At 36.6% G+C, this 19,567-nt stretch overlaps 1 protein-coding gene across 1 annotated transcript in view; it reads left to right on the top strand.

Annotated features, from left to right (window-relative positions):
* The window catches only part of RGS17 (regulator of G protein signaling 17), a 29,155-nt gene extending 11,600 nt beyond the window's left edge, over positions 1-17,555 (top strand). Inside the window, exons 2-4 of the mRNA XM_058835545.1 lie at positions 10,263-10,352; positions 12,186-12,420; positions 16,456-17,555. Of these exons, the coding sequence (XP_058691528.1) occupies positions 10,263-10,352; positions 12,186-12,420; positions 16,456-16,644 (514 nt within the window). The 3' untranslated portion in view covers positions 16,645-17,555. The remainder of the gene's footprint in view (positions 1-10,262; positions 10,353-12,185; positions 12,421-16,455) is intronic.
* Positions 17,556-19,567: the final 2,012 nt, after the last annotated feature.

The raw sequence follows: 19,567 nt of genomic DNA, 5'->3' as shown, positions 1-19,567 counted from the left end.
GGGCCATAACACAACATAACATAACATAACATAACATAACATAACATAACATAACATAACATAACATAACATAACATAACATAACATAACATAACATAACATAACATAACATAACATAACATTTCTTTCACATAACATTTAACCTGCATTGACCTTGAGAACAGTTCTCTCCACTCTGAAGTCATCCCGAAATGTAAATATAATTGCATTTTTTAAGTAGCCCCCCAAAATATTTATTCCTCAATTGCAGTTTATTTTTAAATGTTGTTTGTGGCACTACTGACCACACTTGGAGCACTATATCCAATTCTGGGCTCTTCATTGTGATAGCCCTGGGTATACTGCAGATTCCAACAAAGGACCTCTAAAATGAATAAAGGACTGGAGCTACTCCCCTGTGAGGAAAGGCTGAGAGACCTGACATGGTTCCACTTGGAGAAGAGAAGGCTCTGAAAGATCTTATCAGTATGTATAAGTAACCTCAAGTGAGTGAACAAATAAGATGGAGCCATGGTCCTTTCCATGGTGCCCAGTGACATGACACCAGAGGCAAGGAAAACAAGCTGTAACACAGGAGGTTCCCTCTCAACATCAGGAAACGCTACATTCAGTGCATTGAACTCAGTTTTAACACTGAAACTCAGATCTTAAATGTTTACAAAACATTTCTGTGAGTATTTTAGGAGGACATCCCTTTTATCAAGAGTTTTCCAGCAGATTAGTTTTCCATTACCAATACACTTCTGAACATTTTCTAGAAGACGAAAGAATCAATATAAAAATTACATCAAAGATCACATTGCAAATATCAATCTATGATGGAAGATGTATTGACATGTGGGTTTTTATTTCTACAAGGTTTTGCTTTCAAATTTTACATGGGGTCCAAAAGAAAAATGTAGTTTGGCCAAATTTGAGAATTTGTTTGCCAAACGTACACTATTTTCAACTTTGATGGAAAATACATAAGGAAAACTCATGGCTTTATAAATAGACTGTTAACCTGGCTGTCCCTTAAGAAGAGAAGAGGTTGCCAGTTTTTATATCTATTCCATTCTAAAATATTAAATATATAGGAAAGGGAAGAGAGTGAAACACTGCAGATTTGCTAAAACCTTTTAAGTACTTGCTTTACTGAGCACATCCCTCTATGATTTACTTTAGTTTAGCACTCATATTTCGGTAAGGATGATCTGCATGGTGCCATGTGGGATGTAATTTAATAACCTTATATAATGATCTTATACAAACTCCAAAAGCTTGGCCAAGACTTCCCATTAACAAAGGGATGATTATGCTCTTAAGCAGTAGATCATTTGGGTTCAATTCTGCCTCTACACAAACTGGGGAATAGCACAACATAATATTATCAGGACAGAGCTAAACATCTTAACTGACTAGACCTTAATAGCCTGAGGTGCTCCAGATATCTTAAACTGTGATTTCCACCAATCTTCTTTTTCTTTTATGGTTTACAGTTGAATCTATATTAACTTTTGTCCAATTAGGCTGGATGCTGCACACTATTAAGAAAGCAGAACAACTGAAAAACAGTAAGAAATTAAACCCATTCTCCCCCACATGAAAAGTATGGCAGAAAGATACAATCTAAAATGAACTGAGAAGTATCTTTCTTTTCATGGAAAAGTTCACAGCTCTCAACATAGATAATCTGACCTTATCGTAAACCTTTGAACAAAAGAACTCACAGAACTTAGTCCAGGTTTGCACAAGAAAGGTAGGACCCTATTCATCTGAAGTATTTTAAAGAGCATTTCCTTCTGAACTCTTAAATATCTTAAAGAGCTAAAAGTAATTCCTTCACATAGAAAAGTTGAAAATACCACTGCAAGAGCAGCAGTAAAGAACAAACACAGGAGAATGGGCAGTGATTCTTTCAGTCGCCCTGGATTGCTGCTACAGTATTGGTGTCAGAAATAAGACAGTAAATGGGCCAAGATACCCATCTGTAGGCACAAGGGGTTTTGACTACGTCTCTATTCCTGTGTCCACACACTCCACAAACATACTGTCAATGCTACTCTTCTAGAAATCTCAAGACTGTTTGAGGGAAGCAAGGATACTTCAAATACAAAATAAAAATGCAGCTTTTGCTGTGCTTTGGGATTTTAATGCTGCATAAGGCATTGTTCTTCGCACTTCTCTCCACAGCTCTTAGTATAAACATGATTTTGAGTGAAAAATGGAGATGCTGTTTGCAGGACTCTGAGAGACGAGGCCTTAATAAATACTCCATGTGTCATGAAGTTAAGAGTTATAACTGCTGGATTTCCTGATGAGCTGTTTTCTTAATAGAAAATCTCTTCTCTTGTAATCAGCAAGCCTACTGGAAAAGAAATCCATCATCTGCTATGACAGAACATAATTTTTCTAAAGAGCTTCTTAAAGTTAAGCACAATATTTCATTTAAATCTATTCTTTTATTATATTAACTAGAATTACTCACAAAAGAGTATAAAGAATAATGGTAACTAACAATGAATAAAACCAAGACAACTGATTATTTAATTTCAAATTGTAATTATAATTATTTTTAGAACTATCAAAAGCAGTTATGAAATGTCATTAAACTTTTCCACAAACACTATTTTGTTAGAAACCCAATTCAGAAATAAATTAATTTTAACTGTCAAATCTATGCAAAAGACAAACTCAGTTCAGCTGCATTCTCCATAAAACACTGGTAGAAGGGCCTATGAAACAGCTTCTGCATCCATCCTGGGTAGGAAAAATCAGACCAAAACATTTACACCTTGCACTCCCACTTGGCCCACAGGATTTATGGTATGCAGAAAGGTGCATATAGGAGCCAGAAGTCTGCCTGCATTTAATATCACTGGATCCTGAGCAGAGGATCCTAAGCTTTTTCTTTGAAATCACATTCATGGCACATAGAAGTGCCCAGCTGTCTGTCACAGACTATTTCTCAGCTGTGTGCTCTTTAAACAGAGATGAAAAAGGGGGTAAAATATGAACTGCAACACTATGCACACTACAGCATAAATTGAATCAAGAGGGAAAATGCAGCAAAGAAAAATTGGAAAGTAAAAAATTGTAGGTTTTCTAGCCATTGGAAGAGACAAACCACTTATTTTGTTTTATCTAACTTTTTGTGATCTATGAGAAAAAAGAAAAAAACAGGCCAGTTACTACTGCAGTTCTTGTATGCTAAAACAATGAGACCACACTGTAAGCTGAACAAAGAGCTGCGAGGTTTGTGACTCCATGTTCTATCCCTCACCTGATGCTTTGAAATACTGGAGAAATTTAGCTGTAATATAAAATCTCTAGGATGGTTAACTTGCAAACACTTGCATTTTTAAAAAGTAAAAAAAAATGATTGGGTTTTTAGTTAAATGAGGAAAGACTCACAGAATCTGATGTCAAGTTTATAAATTCAATTTGCAAACACATTTTTTTCCACCTTAAAACAGCCTTGTCCATGTTTGAGTCTATGCTTGTTTGTTTTTTTCTTTTAAAAATAGTTTGGATCATACATTCCTCTTGCACCATCTTATCACCTAAGGCAAATGTAACTCTGGCACTCAGAAAACACAGCACCACAGGTAGCTGGACTTTTTGAAAGGAGTTTATAGTTTCAGTGGACACTGCCAAGTGGGCTGATTATAGCCTTATGGTAATTGTTGGCTTTCCCCCAACAGACTGCTCTCCTATGTCAGTCTGCTAAATACAATCTCATCATTTAGTTTTAAGCACAAGAAAATTAATTTTTTTTACACAGAGTAGGATGTAGCTATTTTTCAGTAAATTTCAACTTGTTTTCAATATAAAATTTTACATCCTACATTTCTTTATTGAATTCAGTGAAGAGCTGTAAATCATTATCTCGTTAAAGAACTAGGATTGACACTAATGACAAAAAAAAAAATTCACATTCTTTTGATCTGTTTCTTATTTGTAAAAAAAAATATGTTCTGCTGACTGAGTTAAGACCATATTCTGATCAGTTTAAGCAGATTATTCAATAGGTTTTTGACCACCATTTCCTTTCAAAATCTCTCAGAGACTACCAAGGCAGACATATGGGAATTACAAGTTCACTACACATCACTTATGTTTGCCTTGCAGATCTCCAGGCATCCATGCAAGCCGCCACTGTAGAATTCATTTATTGCCACAGACTTGGCTGATGTTTTGAAAAGACTGATGCTACTGGAAGAGTTGTAGAGCTTTAGTCTGTCTTGCTATTCTTACAAGGACATAACCCCTTTCTCCCTGATACAGCCAGGAACTTGAAGGATGTATTGCAAGTTTATCTGAGCCTGTGAAAATGTCTAATAAAAGGCATCACCTCTTCATAAAAAGAATGATTCTAGGTCTAGTTTTTCTCAGAATAGTCATTCTGGATATCATTCACTTAATGTAACAAAAAAAAATGAATTCTTTTCTTAATTTTAATAGAAGCAAGTTTTTTACCCTTTACTCAGGTTACAAAAAAGAGCTATCCTTGGATAATATTGTTCATTTAACATTTCATTCTCATTGATATCTATTTTTGTGACATTAAAAGGGAGATAGAAGACAGTGATTTGAAATTAATATAGCTGTAGTGTTCTTTATGAATGGATCACAATAATATTGCAGTTATTTTTCATTATTATTGCTTTGCACAGTGTAACAAAATCATCATTCTCCTCTGTGCATAAACAAACATGGTCCTGACTAGTATTCAGTGATATCAAGCTTAAATATTCCAGCTGTCAGAAAAAAATGAGCTTACAAAACGATTTTGAGTCATAAGTTAAATCAGGTTTCATAAAAGAAATTAAACAATCCCAGCATAGTTGTCTTTTCCATTATCATACAGCATATGGGATATTGGGACCACATCTTTGAAATAACAGAGCATGTCTCAGCATTTGGGAGTGAGCTTCTGAATAGAATTGTGCAAACAATTGATTTTTCAGTGACTGAATGTTGAACCGCAGTATTGAAGACAGTTTGATCAGATTGAACTACAATCAAAATGAAAGATACTAGCATGCAGGTTTTTTGCATCTGAAATAAAACCTGAAAGATATATTTTTTCATATAGCATGTTTTAAGCCAATTGTCTTTTAAGTAAAGAAATAGGAGAACATGGAGATGAGCAAGAACACGCCCATTTTGAATTGCAGAGTGAAGGTACTTACCCAGCTGCAAAAGATTGAGACAAAGATGGGCACCAGCACTAAGTTTTCAAAACCACTTTCCCCTCATTTCAGGAAAATGCACTAAACATATGTTCATTTTTTCATGTCTAGTAATTTGCTTAAAGACTTTTCCTCTTCCAATCAGAAGTGAAAAGATACTTCCTATCTGAATCTGTTTTGTAAATTTGGTAAATTGTGTTTTTCAAGACTTTCGGGGAATAGTAATTTTACATCATCTACCACTGTAATTTTAAAATAATAAATCTTGATCTCTTGAGGTCTTTTGTGGGAAGAGAGTTGTGGTAGGTTTTTAAAGAAAGCTAAAAAATATTATGTGTCTTGATCTGATGACAATAAAAAATTCTGGGAGTGGGATAGGGTGAAGTGCAGTGCCAGTGAGATATATTCTTTCAAAGGGTTAATCAAAGTGAAGGAAAACTGTCAGACCATCTGTTATCCAGAGAATCTGAATATTGATTTTCATGTGAAAAAAAAAAAATCTACCTTCAGATTATGTATGAACAATTGATGTGACCTTTGGCCTAGAATAAAGATTTTTTTTTTGTTACAATTGTGGCTTGAGGGCTCATGGCCCAACTGTGTGACATAAACAGGTCCAGCCTAAAATGCAGTCACTGCCCAGAAGACTACAAATTTCAGCCAAAAAGTAGAAACTGAGCACAGATCTCCTAAATGGCCAGTCAAATATCCTATGAAACTAGTTCACAGTGTCCCACTTTGATTTCTACTCATCTCCATGGCAGTTCAAAATACACCATTAAGGCAAGAGGTTTTAATAGTCACATTACCTTCAGTGCCAGACATAATCACAAAATACTGTGATGATATACTGCATATGAGGCACATAACAGAGAAAATGCCTGAATGAATAGTACCTGGTGTCAGCCATATATGGGCAGTATATTAATCTTGGCACCTCTCACAATATCATGGTTTTCTTGCCAAAGTGAAAAGAGTAATTTCACTGATTCACCAGATTTAGGTGACTGGTACATGAGAACATGGCTCTTGCGAACCAATTAAATACCATTTGTTTCCTGGATATACAGAGAATGAAAGATCAGGTCCACACTCTAAATTACCTTCAGTTTCTTCATGGCAGTAGAAGGTAAGTGCAGCAGTAGGGATGCAACTTACAAAAATGCTAAAATCATCAGCTGGAAACACGTGAAGGAAGAATCAGTGAGATACTTGCTCTTAAATTAGTTCAACTCTTGATGATTCTGTACAAGTGCCTTGGCTTTTTTATCTTCTCATTCAACAGGGTACTTCACTACTGATTTAGCTACGTAATTACTTAACAGAACAATTACTTAATTGCTTAACTTGAATATTAACAGCCAAATAATAGCTAAATAAATAAAGATAAGTTCTTTAAATCCCAGCAATACCCCCAAAAACACATCAGCTAGAAACCTGGACACACTCACCTTTATTTTTGGTCATTTGTTCAATATTTATATCTCTTCAGCTAGTCCCTGATCATTACATTTTTTACTTATAAAGCGTGGGAAGTTGCAAAAGAGAAATACCTTCACTCCAACAAGAAATTACTCATAATTATACCGTTGCAGTAGTTCAAGAAACTTATTGGTTTTGTAGCAGTCAGGAACCTAAGATATATTTGAAAGGTACATCGAGTTCAAGCCACTGAAGTATTTTTTACTGTACTCTCCAGAGCAATAAAATCAGCATAGAAGTGGGCAGAACAAACTTTCCATATGAACAGAGAACAAACTCATGCTAGTGATTTCCATTTAAACATATATGCCTTTAGACATCCCAAACTCTCAATTTTTAAGGCATTAGGAGTTTTGTTGTGCCTTTATCATGGGTAATCTGCTGGGTGTATTCCAACTAATAAATAATAATAGCATCAAAGATGTTAGTTCACATCAGATGTCTCTAGTGCACCTCCCTTTCATTTAACTACTTTTTGATAAGGTGTATCAGCAATTTCCTTTTCTTAAAGCCTTAACTAAGATAATTTTGTTACTCTTTAGCCTGTTAGTTTTAGTCTGTAAGTATTGGACTGTACAGCATAATCCTTCTGACACAATCAGCTAGCTTCAATGATGGATTAATGTATCAAAGACATCAGCTCCAGGTATGCAGAACACCTTTGCTGCTGCAGACTGCTTGAATTCCCCGGAGAAATGTGAACAGTCAGGGTGTTTTCAGCTGAATATAGCAACATAGGAACAAGCAGTGCAGTGTTGTTGTTTCAAGTTAAAAGGTAGCAATATGTTATTGTGATCAGTTACTTAAAGGCTGCTTTCAAACTAGCTTTGCAGTCAAAAATGCTTAAATATTTAATTCTTTTTCTAAGAGATCATGAACCAGTTCCTTGAGTGAAAACAGAACATGCCTGAATTGAACATACTTCAGTATAAAAATGATGGTTTCATTCACAGGAAAAATATATCAAAAGTAACATATCTGATGGATCTCTAGCCTTGAATGATGTAGATAAATAAAAGTTGAAATGTAGTGCTAGTTTGGTCACAGGAAACATAATGCAGAATTTAGGCCAAGATGCATTACAAAAGTATCACTGTTTTAAATGTAATACAAAAATGTGTTCCAACCCAGTGTGACGCCTCTGTCTTTGGAGAGTCCTCTGATTAATTTCAGCCATTAAACTCCAGTTATGAATGGTGAGATGAAGGAATCAGGGCCAAGAGTGTACCTTGCATTGTCACTATGGTATAGATACCAGAAAACTGCATACTATTTTTCAGGCCCAAAAAGTCTGAACTTTTTATTGTTTGTTTTGTTGTTTTGGGGATTTTTAAAGAAAATAAAAGTGCATACTGTCTATCAGTTAATCCTTTGATAAAATAACATTGCAATGAAGTTAGTAGCCTTCTTGCTTCTGTTCCTATTTCTCTTATTCACCATTCCATTCTTTCCCCTTCATCAACCCATCATATTAGTCTAGCAGGGTCTTTTAGCATACTAGTCTAGCAGAGATATTGCATGAGCAAAGCAAACGATATTTGATCCCAGACAACGAATTAAATTAGCAGTGTATACTGACTGCTCTCAGATGAGTCACTTTCTACTTCCAGTAAGACTCTGCATCCAAACCTTCAATGTCTAGTACCTGACAAGTACATGATCTCAGTAGAGCTTAGTTGCTGCTCATGTGATGGAGGAAGGAAAACAGGCAGCTTTGTTCTCTTTTAGACAAACTCAAACGAACACCCTATTGCACTTGCAACCTACACAAGCTGTTTCCTCCTTTCATGGTGTTACTCTTCTGTGGAACCAAAGGACACTGTTCTCTGCACCCAGCAGAGAAGACAAATGCTGCTCTACCTATGGACTGCAAAGAAGGGAAGGAAGGAGGGAGGGAGGGAGAGCTTTGTGTCTTCCCCGCTTCTCCCTCACTCCAACTTTGTACTCTGGCCAGTTGGAAGGTGACCCTAAGCAGTTACATGTCTGGACTTAAAGATTACAAGACAGAAAGAAAGTGGATGGTCCCTTTTTTTTCTCCTCCTGTATATGGAACTCCTTTCTGTCTTTCCTGGGTGCTCCCTCTGTAAATTAACGAACAGCAGGTCAGAGGAGATGGAAAGGCTTTTTACCTGCCAATCCCAGAGTTCAGGATGTGTTGTTTCTCCTGCAGCAGTTGATGACACCCTAACAACCTTAGCAGCACTGGAGCTGCATTCCTACGCTGTAACAGGGGAAGCAGGACCAAGGGCCTGAACTAAGGTCTTGGCAGGTAAGTGAAGGAGCAACCAGTATCAAAGAGCTTCGTTTGCAAGTGTACGTCTTTGTAATGTTTAAGTCTTAGTATGTGCTCTGTTTTACCTGGGAGCTTAAACTTCCAGTTTTCAGAAGAGGAATTGAGAATACCTATTAGCTCTGCCAAATGCTTGAAAAAAATGTTGGAGAAAGTCATAAATGCAGAGAAACTACAAAGAAAGATTAGTTGTGCTAAAGATGTCTCAGAGCTGGGATTTCTTCTTAGAACTGAGCAGGAGTTATTTAGACTAGTGGGGGAGGAAGAAGCTTTAATCTACAAACATATTTTTGTAGCAACACTTAGAGTGACTGAGAGCATCACAATATGGCGAATACTTAATATTCAAAATATGAGCTCTTGAGATTGAAGGGGGGATTTTTTGCTTGGTTGCTTGTTTTCTCTCAACCAGACACATTAGGAACACCTGATGAAAGGAAATTTCCATCTCCTTACTACATTCCACTTCTTAAGCTTAATTATCAGAACCAGGTTTTCCATATGAATATCTATGCCACTTGAAACACTTTTTATTTCAGTAGTTATCGGGAATTTTGTGTTTGCTGGCAATCCCATGTTCTACAAGATTCACAGAGAACACACACAGAGGAAGTCTTTACCACTACAGCTAATCTGATTAAAAAGATATTTGCAGAAAAATAAGTTATTCTAGTTAGCGGTTAAAAAAATAAGCAAAAAACCCCATTAAAAACATCTTTGCATAAAGGAAGTCTTTCTTTTCCTTGCTTGTGGTAATATGAGAGCAATGGATGCCTTTCTACTCAGATGCCAGTATGTTTTAGTTTTTGGAATGGAGAACAAATTTAGGTCAGAAGAGGAAATCATAAGGAGCTGCCACATGCTAATTTCTGTATCTGAGCCATCTACTGCCACTGTATCTTGCAGAGAGAAAAGGGAACATTCATAAAGACTGAAAAATTATCCAGAACCAGTGGGGCATCAAAACCCCATCAATATCCAGTTCAGATACTCATATCCCCCCTACTCATACTGTTGCTAGTGTTCTCAGTTAACTAAGTGAAATCACTCCAAAAGTGACCTCTAAGTATTTGCCCATCTTTCAGTGGATAAACTGTGAGCTTATAAAAAACTGCATGTGCTAATAGCAACTGTAAATTAATATTCATCATAGTTCAGGGGAAAAGACATTATAAAAAATTTTCTCCAAATTTTAGACACAAGAGTGAAAAACAATACCCTATATAGGTCTATATCCTTTAAAAGTTTGGATAACTATAGTCATTGTTTTAAATTAACTTTCTCTAGACAAAATAAAGTGTTGTACTACATTGCAGCCTCACTGTTAGGAATGAAGATAGAGGAGACAATGCAGGAAGACCAACACATACTACCAAACTGGAGAGTATCCAGGTCATAGAAGAATGGTAAGTTGCTCAAACTGTTATCTAATAAGTGTTTTGTCTTTAACATTGAGAACTGTCTTGGGTTTAATTCTTTGGGATTGTCCTTTTAATTGCTTTTCCTCCAAAAAATTCTATACAGGAGGAAGTAAAATCTCTTCTGACAATGAAATGACAGCAAAGAAATTCACAAGTTAGGCTTATTTGCAGTTTCTTATTTGTGGGGAAGAACCATGGGGAGAAATAGAAGGTGCATGGATGGTTTGATATATGGGTCTCTGTAAGAAGCCTCTGCTACCCATGAGAGCATTTTTACTGTCTATCCAGACAAGAAAAAATAATAGTCACAAGTGTACTTCATTACAAGATTTTTAACATGGCAACCTTTCATAAAACAGCTTGAACTATGGTTTCACTGGAATTAACCAAAACAACACATACCTTGAGAACTGGGTTAAACACACTGTAAGTCTGAGCTTTTCCTTCTATCTAAATCTTGGGCCCCTGTTTAGTGTGCGGGGAAAAAATGGTAATCTGTCAGGGGCCCTGCATTCTCTAATCCCATAAAAAGGAAATTAAAACTTTAAAGGACATATATGATGGTAAAAACAACCCCAAAAAACTCATTGCCTTTACTGCTAATCATAGTCTTTTATGAGAGAACACTATCATAAATTTCTACAAAATATGATAGTGAAGAGAGCTTCCCAACAGACAATAAGGGAGGCCAGGTTGTTTGTTAGCCCCATCCACCTCAACAGGCTCTTTTGCCTCTCCTCAACAGAGAGTGCAAAGTCCTGAGAGGACTGTTCACCCTAAAATCTGCGTTAAAACTTTTTCATTCAGTCTACAATTACTTTGCAGTTAAACAATTTGTGATTTATCACAAATAGCTTCCTATCATCCAGTCTTCCTTGCACGCAGAGTAGGAGTTGATAAATTGACTTTAACAGAAATTATATAGACAAATGTCACTTACTGTGCATCATGGTAATGATGTTAATGACAACAGCTAGTAAGGCCCTTGTGTTGGATCAAGAAGGAGAGAGTGAGTGCTCAAAATTAAGTTTGAAACTATATGTAATTGTTAAGTAATCTGGAAAATTACTTTCTTAGGCTATTCATTGGTACATTAATGGATTAGTGACGCCAGTAAGTCTTCTGATCACTTACCCAGTGCATCCACTGGTAAAAGCCACAAACAGTTTCCTTCAGGAAATGGAAAGAAGGATTTTTCCCCATTTCTTCTCTTTCCAGTTTTCCAGCAAAATCCATCACAAAAGATCATCACTCAGGTCAATAGCATGAAACAAAGGGAAGCTTAGCATCCCTTAGGTACAAGCACAGAGAAATATGCTGATTTGAAATCTCTCTGAATTACTACTTTGTTTGGCCTCATTAATATGCTTTTGGCTGCCAAGAGCTTTTTGTTTTTCTTGTTCTTCCTAAACCAAATTGTGTACTGTCACCATCAGAGGCAGGCAGGGACACCAGGTGTCATCTAAACTCCTCACAAGAGTCTATTTCCAACTTCCTGCAATCTCCTTTAACTGCAGAGGCAGGAATTCAACACTCTTGTGAGATTTTGTCTTTGAGCCACATGGCTAAGAACACACAGCAGAAAACTCGTAAAAAGTCAAGTGTATGTCTCATAAAATTAAACACATTTAATGGGCTATTGGGATAATTAATGCACAAGTGAAGAGCAAACTAAATTCCCCTGTTACTGCAGAAGCCTTGTTGCTTCCAGTTTTTACTTTGGACTAAAGTGCAGTTGAAAGAAGAATTTTTGGATGAATGTATGAAAACACTGTTACAAAAATAGAAGCATATTTGTAATGATATTTGCTTTTGCAGCCAAAACCCTACTGCAGATGAAATTTTGTCTTGGGCTCAGAATTTTGACAAGATGATGAAAACACCAGCTGGGAGGAACCTTTTCAGAGAGTTTCTTAGAACGGAGTATAGTGAGGAGAACCTGCTCTTCTGGCTTGCATGTGAAGATCTAAAGAAGGAACAGAACAAGAAAGCTATTGAAGAAAAAGCAAGACTTATATATGAAGATTACATTTCGATACTATCACCGAAAGAGGTAAAGCTGTAAATGTTACACTTGGATTTTCTGTTATCTCAGAGCAGAAATATTATACACTGAACTGCCAGGTGAGAGTCTGAAAGTCTGTCAGATATAAGTCTTAGTATGAATATTAAATCAGGAAAGGAAGGGACAGAAACAGTAGAAGACACAGACACTGGGATGTTTAGCATTACCAGCCACAACACATCCAAGTTCTCTATAAGACTCAAGAAACTCCAGTAAGAGAAGGTGAGAAATAAGTTTACTTCCTTAGTAGTGCTACATGTCTGACAGAGAGAGGAAGTAAGTAATGCAAATGGATTTCTGGAGAAAAAGCATCAAAATTAAGGAACTTAAATCAGAATCTTTATAGATTTATCTGCTGCTACAATTGCTAGGGAGCAAATCTGAATTTCCGCTAGTTATTCCTATGTGAGAGTCCCAGAATGAAGCGACATACTTTATCTAATGAAATGTATAATATCTAGGGAATTATATAAGATTTTATTCAATCTTTTAATATAGACAAATTTTGAAATTATCTTTACCTGTAGTAAAGAAAAAGCATCCCTATCAAACCATGTTTTATAATACAAAGAGATATATAAATATATAAGCACTATAGAAGAGTTTTTCTTAGGCCCCATGATGTACCTTATCTTCTCTGCCCTGTCTTAGTGCATTGCATTTGAATTTCTACTCAATGGAGTTATGCTAATTTATGCTCACTATGGACCTTGCTTCCTGCCTTTCACTTCTTCACAGAAATAATTTGCAACTTCATTCATATGAATGAAGCCAAAAGTGATTTATAGCTCCATTATCTTATCTTGTGCCATAGTATCTACTTTTTCTTTGGAGTGAAATATGATTGCCAATACAGCAAGCTAATAATAAGTTTTTCTTCTAATACAGTATTTTTGCCAGAGAGGTATGTGATGAATGCTCAATTGTCTTTATAAGCTAAGACCAATCAGCATTTAAAATTGAAACACTAAGCATTGTTTGACTTAGAGTTTAACAAAGCTATTCACAAACTTGGTGCACTGGATGTGTACAGATCTCATCAATCCATTTGCTCCTGCCCATACTGGAAATCTTAGGATGCAAACAAGAACTCTTTGCAATGCATTAGAACAGCATGGGAACTGAAAAATTCTTGTTCATCCAGCCATCCCTTTTCCAGATGTTACCTTTTGGCATAAGAACTGAAATATTTAGCATGACTTGTTCAGTAAAGAAATTTTTTGAAACAGAAGGTCTTAGTGTTGTAAACAGATACTTTGTATTCATCTGTTTAGCAAGAAAATACCTTTAGTAATTCCAACTAGTTTTGCCATCTGGCTTTAGTGAGTCACTTAAAAAATACAATGCAAATTAACAGTTCCATAATTAATTTTGTTTTTTGCATTCTCTAAGTGCAATTAACTTTTATTATGCTCAGTGGCTCAAAACTCCACTATCCTGCCAAATTTGAAGGTTTTTTTATCCTGGCTATTATGTTTGATATTGAAGAACCAATTAGCTGCACAAACTGTTTTTGTTGATATAAATGTCTGTGCCTGCGTGTCAGGGGGAGAATTCTTTCAATCTTACTGTGTCCTTTCTGGGCTGTAGAAATGCAATGGTCTGAGCTTGAAATCTATTCAAAGACATTCTGAAGACACATGGCTGCAACACAGCCACTCAAAACTACCACAGCACTGTACTCCTGCCCACATTCACTGGCTGAGCAGCACCTCTGGTCATCGTTGTGCCTTGTGGCTGATAACCAAGTGACAGCAAATACTGGATGAGAAAGCACTTGTCTGTTTTGTCAGTAGCATACTCCAATATTCCAACAAACCAACAATGCCAAATTCTGCAGCTGGTACTGAAGACAGAATGAAAATATCTATTTACTTCTTGGTACTGTACCATATATCACACCAGCATATTTCAAAGACTTCTCTTCACCATGTATGAAAGCACAGGCTCACACATCCCAGCATATTCTGAGTTTTCATCCTGGTTAGCATCCTTCATGTATCAAGGTATCTTAATACATGGAGCTTTTGAGGGTTGAAGTCAATCCTTCAGAGAGTATTAATATCTTTGTATGGTTGCAGAGCAGTAGGGTCAGATTGCAATTTGGTGTAAATCTAAGCTGATCTCTTCTTGGCATTTATCTTCTCAGGATTTTAGCCCTTTTCTTCTTAGCTGAGTAAACCCTTGCTGGTCTCAGTGGCTTTGCTGCTACTGCCATTTCATTTAATCCAGAACATATTAATTTATTAGATTTTAGAGCATTTTGTGGATAAACTGTACATTCACTTGAATTTCTAAAGGATATTCTAAAATCATCTGGGCGTCTATCCCAAGTATAATATGTCTGACCAGTCACCAGTGGTGTCCCTCAGGGGTCTGTGCTGGGGCCAGTCCTGTTCAATATTTTTACTGATGACATGGGTGAAGGTAATGAGTCTTTCATTTGTAAATTTATGGACAGCACTAAGCTGGGAGTGTGTGTTGATCTGTTGGGAGGTGGGAGGGCTCTGCAGAGAGACCCAGAATGGTTGGATGGATGGGTAAAGTCTGATAGGATGAAATTTAAGGATGAAGTGCCAAGTCTTGCATTTTGGCCACAATAACTCCCTGCAGTGTTACAGTCTGGGGATGGTGTGGCTGGACAGAGCCCAGGCAGAAAGGGACCTGGGGGTGCTGGTGACAGCAGCTGAACATGAGCCAGCAGTGTGCCCTGGTGGCCAAGAAGGCCAATGGCCCCTGGCCTGTGTCAGGAATGGTGTGGCCAGCAGGAGCAGGGAGGTCATTTCTCCCCCTGTACTGGGCACTGGTGAGGCCACACCTGGAGTGCTGTGTCCAGTTCTGGGCCCTCAGTTTGGGAAGGACGTTGAGACCCTTGAGCACGTCCAGAGGAGGCAACGAGGCTGGTGAGGGGCCTGGAACACAAACCCTGCGAGGAACGGCTGAGGGAGCTGGGGTTGTTTAGCCTGGAGAAAAGGAGACTCAGAGTGACCTCATCACTCTCTACAACTCCCTGAAAGGTGGCTGTAGGCAGGTGGGGTCGGTCTCTTTCTCCAGGCAGGAACTGACAGAACGAGAGGACACAGCCTCAAGCTGTGCCAAGGGAAATACAGGTTGGATATTAGGAAATTGTTTTTCATGGAAAGAGTGGTAAAAGTGGTCTGCCTGGGGAGGTGGTGGAGTCACCATCCCTGGATATGTTGTAAAAAGATTGGATGTGGCACTCACTGCCATGGTTTAGTTGTTAGGGCTGGATTGGACTCGATGATCTTGAAGGTCTCTTCCAACCTAGTGATTCTGTGAATTCTGTAATTCTGTCCTTTTCTGCCTAGGCACAGGAGTTCATCACAAATGGTGAGTAAATGAGAAGCTAAAACTGAAACTTGCTAACAACTTCAATATGGATATATGATCTCCTGAATTACCAGATAATAAAGAATCATGACAAGAAGAACAAATCTGAAATAGTTAATATTAATGGGGAGATTAACACAATAAAAATGATAAAAAGTCCCTGGGTAATTTGTAAAGAACAAGTATAGTATGTGAAAAAAAAAAAACAAACAAAAAAAACCAGGAAAAAAATCTCTAGGGCAGCCAGATAACAATGATGAATAAAAATCTTCAAAAAGTTTCACCACAAATGCTCAGGAAAAAAACCTACAGTTGTCTGAATGGGGTCAATTCACCATTCATTTCAGAGAAAGAATTCTAAATATAAGCAAATTATTTTTTAAGGTAAAACAATATATTTTGGAAAACTGCATTTGCACTGCATTTAATCTGCTATACGGCTGCATTTCACTGTACAGAGCTTAAGATGGATACAACAACCAAGTGAAAACTGAAATAGAGTTGATGGACTCAGTGCATTACACAGTAATTATGTGATGGTTCTGAAAGAAGCACAGAGCATTACTTGAATAACTGATAAACTCAATATGTTCAACGCAGCCCTGAGAAACAGATGCATATTACAGCTTTTCCAATGTTGTTGTTTTATTATTCTGTGCTCATCTTCTTCAGGTTAGTCTTGATTCCCGTGTGAGAGAAGTGATCAACAGAAACTTGTTGGACCCCAGCCCTCACATGTACGAAGATGCCCAGCTCCAGATATACACCTTGATGCACAGAGACTCTTTTCCAAGGTTTTTGAACTCTCAGATTTATAAGTCTCTTGTTGAAAGTATTACAGGCTCTACTTCTGAAACTTAATTTTCACACAAAATAACTTTTTTGTTTTTTTTTTCTTTGGGTGGGTGGGATGGAAGAAAAGTAGTTTAATAACATCTGGAGCTGGGTTCCTGGAGAACTACAGTTTAGCACTACTCAGGCTACTGTGAAGAAAAAAATACATATTATGGTCTCTGTCTACATTTTTACCAAGGTCCTCCTTGCTCAAGATGGCGTGGGAGGGGATAAATGGATTTGCCAAAATACATTTGTTTCACACTCCTTTCACCCTATTGCAGTCAAGATTGCAATGATGTATTTGTAGTTTTATGAACAGTTTCCTTGTGTATCCTCACACTGCATGTGCAAGGTAAAACTGCTTCACTTACCACTTAGTTGTTGCAATATTTAATCCAATAACATAAATTATATCTGTATTTAAAAACTTTCTTTTGTGCAATACAGTCCTATGGTACATAGAAACAATTGCAGCAAACCAGAAAGAGGCTTGCATTTTTTAACATCACTAACTAAAAAGCCAATTTTTAAGGTGTAGCATTACTCTACATGCTCTACTGAGTACAATACACTGACTTTTTGAAGCCAATATTTCTGTACAGAGAAAAAGAGCTATTTATCACTGTTTATTTAAAATAAATCAAGCGGAGGATTCCTCTGGTTGTTCACTGCCAAAACTGTGGCATTTTCATTACAGAGTTTGCAATGTCAAAGAAAAAGAAAAATAAAAGAAGAAAAAAAAAAAGCACAAATCACTTAAAGGGATCCATTTCTGGGTGACACAATCTATGCGCTGATATTGTTTAATTGTTAAAAAAAACAAAGATTTTCAATGTACATTTCAGATGTCAGATACTGTAATTGATTTATTAAAGACTGGCTATCCAGTTCTAACACTGTTGTATAATGTTATGTACTTCAGAGAAAAAAAGAAAAAAAATAAGAAACAACACAAAAGGCTTGATAATTTAGTTTTTTGAATAAAGAAATTTAATAAAAGATTGCCTACATGTAGCATTTTAGAGCATTTTAGAACATTTTGATGAACTGCATCTGTTCTGTAAGATATTTTTTTTTTTTGGAAAGCTAAATCTGGTAAAAATGTTTTTAAATGAAGTAATGTTTTACGAGGTGGTGGGTTAAAGAAGACTTAGCTTCTAGCCTCATTGATTTTGAACAACTCCTTGAAAACAAGGAGTTTGGAGAGTAATATTAAACCAAACTTCAAGGGCTTCTAAACCTGCAGATCTTACCCAAGCAAAATGCCTACAGAAACACAATGGGTATCTTTCCTGGGTAAAGATTCCTGTACTGAGCCCTTAATCTGAGCTAAGGCAGCACAGTACTCCCATCACTAGGCTGCCATAGTGTTTTTAATAGGTGTTTGCTTGGCCTTTTTATCAAAGAATGTCCAGTTTCAGGACACATTTTGATGTTTAAAGAGACAGTGACTTGGAACTTAAAAAAAACCCATCTTCATACCGATCATATACAAGCAAAACGAGTGTTAGCATCCCTCATAAACTGCTAAAGATATACCAAGAAATTGCTCTGAATACTTGTTAAATATATATATATATATATGTGTGTGTGTGTGTATATATATATATTTAATACTGACAACCATACTAAGACTTAGGAGGCAAGGTTCTTCTCACTTCCATAGGACTAAACATGGCACAAGCCCATCGCTTTCGATTGGCCTGGAAGGTCTGGCAGTTGTGTCCTTGAGTGGAATCTGGCCTGAACACAGTTGGCTCCAACCCCTCAGTTACTTCCTGCGGGCAGCCTCCGGTGCCGGCTTTGGCGGGAGCTGCTGTTGCCGAGGCAGGTCTGCTGTGACACCGTAACTGGGAGGATGCAGGTCTTAGTTTATCTTCTGGGGCTTATTTTTTTCCCTTTCTTTTACTACCTCTCATTTTCTTAATTTATTGAACATGCTTCAGATAGCAGGTTTGGGGAATTTTTTAGTCATTCTTTTTACTTGAAACCTGTGTGCTTTTTTTGGATATATATATATATATATGAACAATTTAACAAACTGTTTCTTAAACTCATTTGGTTTTGTAATTTATATAGAATTCAGGAGATGATTAAAAGGGCTATTCTCTATTCCCTATGCAAATATTTTAACTGTTGTAGTGTTTGACAAAATGGGATCTAAAACAAAAATCTGCAAAGTGGAAAAACAAATCTGTTTACAGTGGCATTGCTGACTATCCTACCATATTCAGCACTTTTAAATATTGTTATTTATGAAAATGTAGTTTAAAATGCAAGACAAAATATTTATAAATGTTTCTTTTAATAAATACCTGTTTTGTCTGAAAGTGCTACCGTGTTATGACAACTTTATTCATGTTGGTTAGCTACTTATGATTATGAATAAAATATTCAATTATTATACTGATAGAATACGAGCTATGATGTTTACAAATCCTGAAGGGGGAAAATTCAGTGAGAAAGGACTGCCTCCTTCTACTGTGAAATGCTGTTAGGAAAAAAAAAAAAATTTCTTGCTTTTTTTCTTAATTGGAATTTAACTATGGTCCTACATATGTCTAGTATCATTTGACTAGTTATATTTACTTGGTACTAAACATATACAGCATCATATATGTATATATTTACATAGTGTAATTTCAAGTTGTTGGTGTTTGAGGCACAACACATTTAGTGCACACATCTAAGCAATGTGTAAGAGACAAAACTGCATGCATAAGTCTTGACAAATGTAGACTTGAATATTCTTAATGTTACTATTTGATGGTGACCTGCTAATCATAAGCTATCTTTATAAGATATTTCACACAGGTAGAAGTTCTTGTCAACACTGACAAGTCATCCTTTCAAGACAGTTTTAAAGCTAGATGTGCAGGCCCTAAACTATTACCTTGATTTCTAGCATAAGATTCCAAAATCTGTATTTGGAAACTGTGACATCATT

This window comes from Poecile atricapillus, chromosome 3, assembly GCF_030490865.1.
Source record: "Poecile atricapillus isolate bPoeAtr1 chromosome 3, bPoeAtr1.hap1, whole genome shotgun sequence".
Taxonomy (NCBI): Eukaryota; Metazoa; Chordata; class Aves; order Passeriformes; family Paridae; genus Poecile; species Poecile atricapillus.
This window is presented reverse-complemented; position numbering and strand designations above follow the sequence as displayed.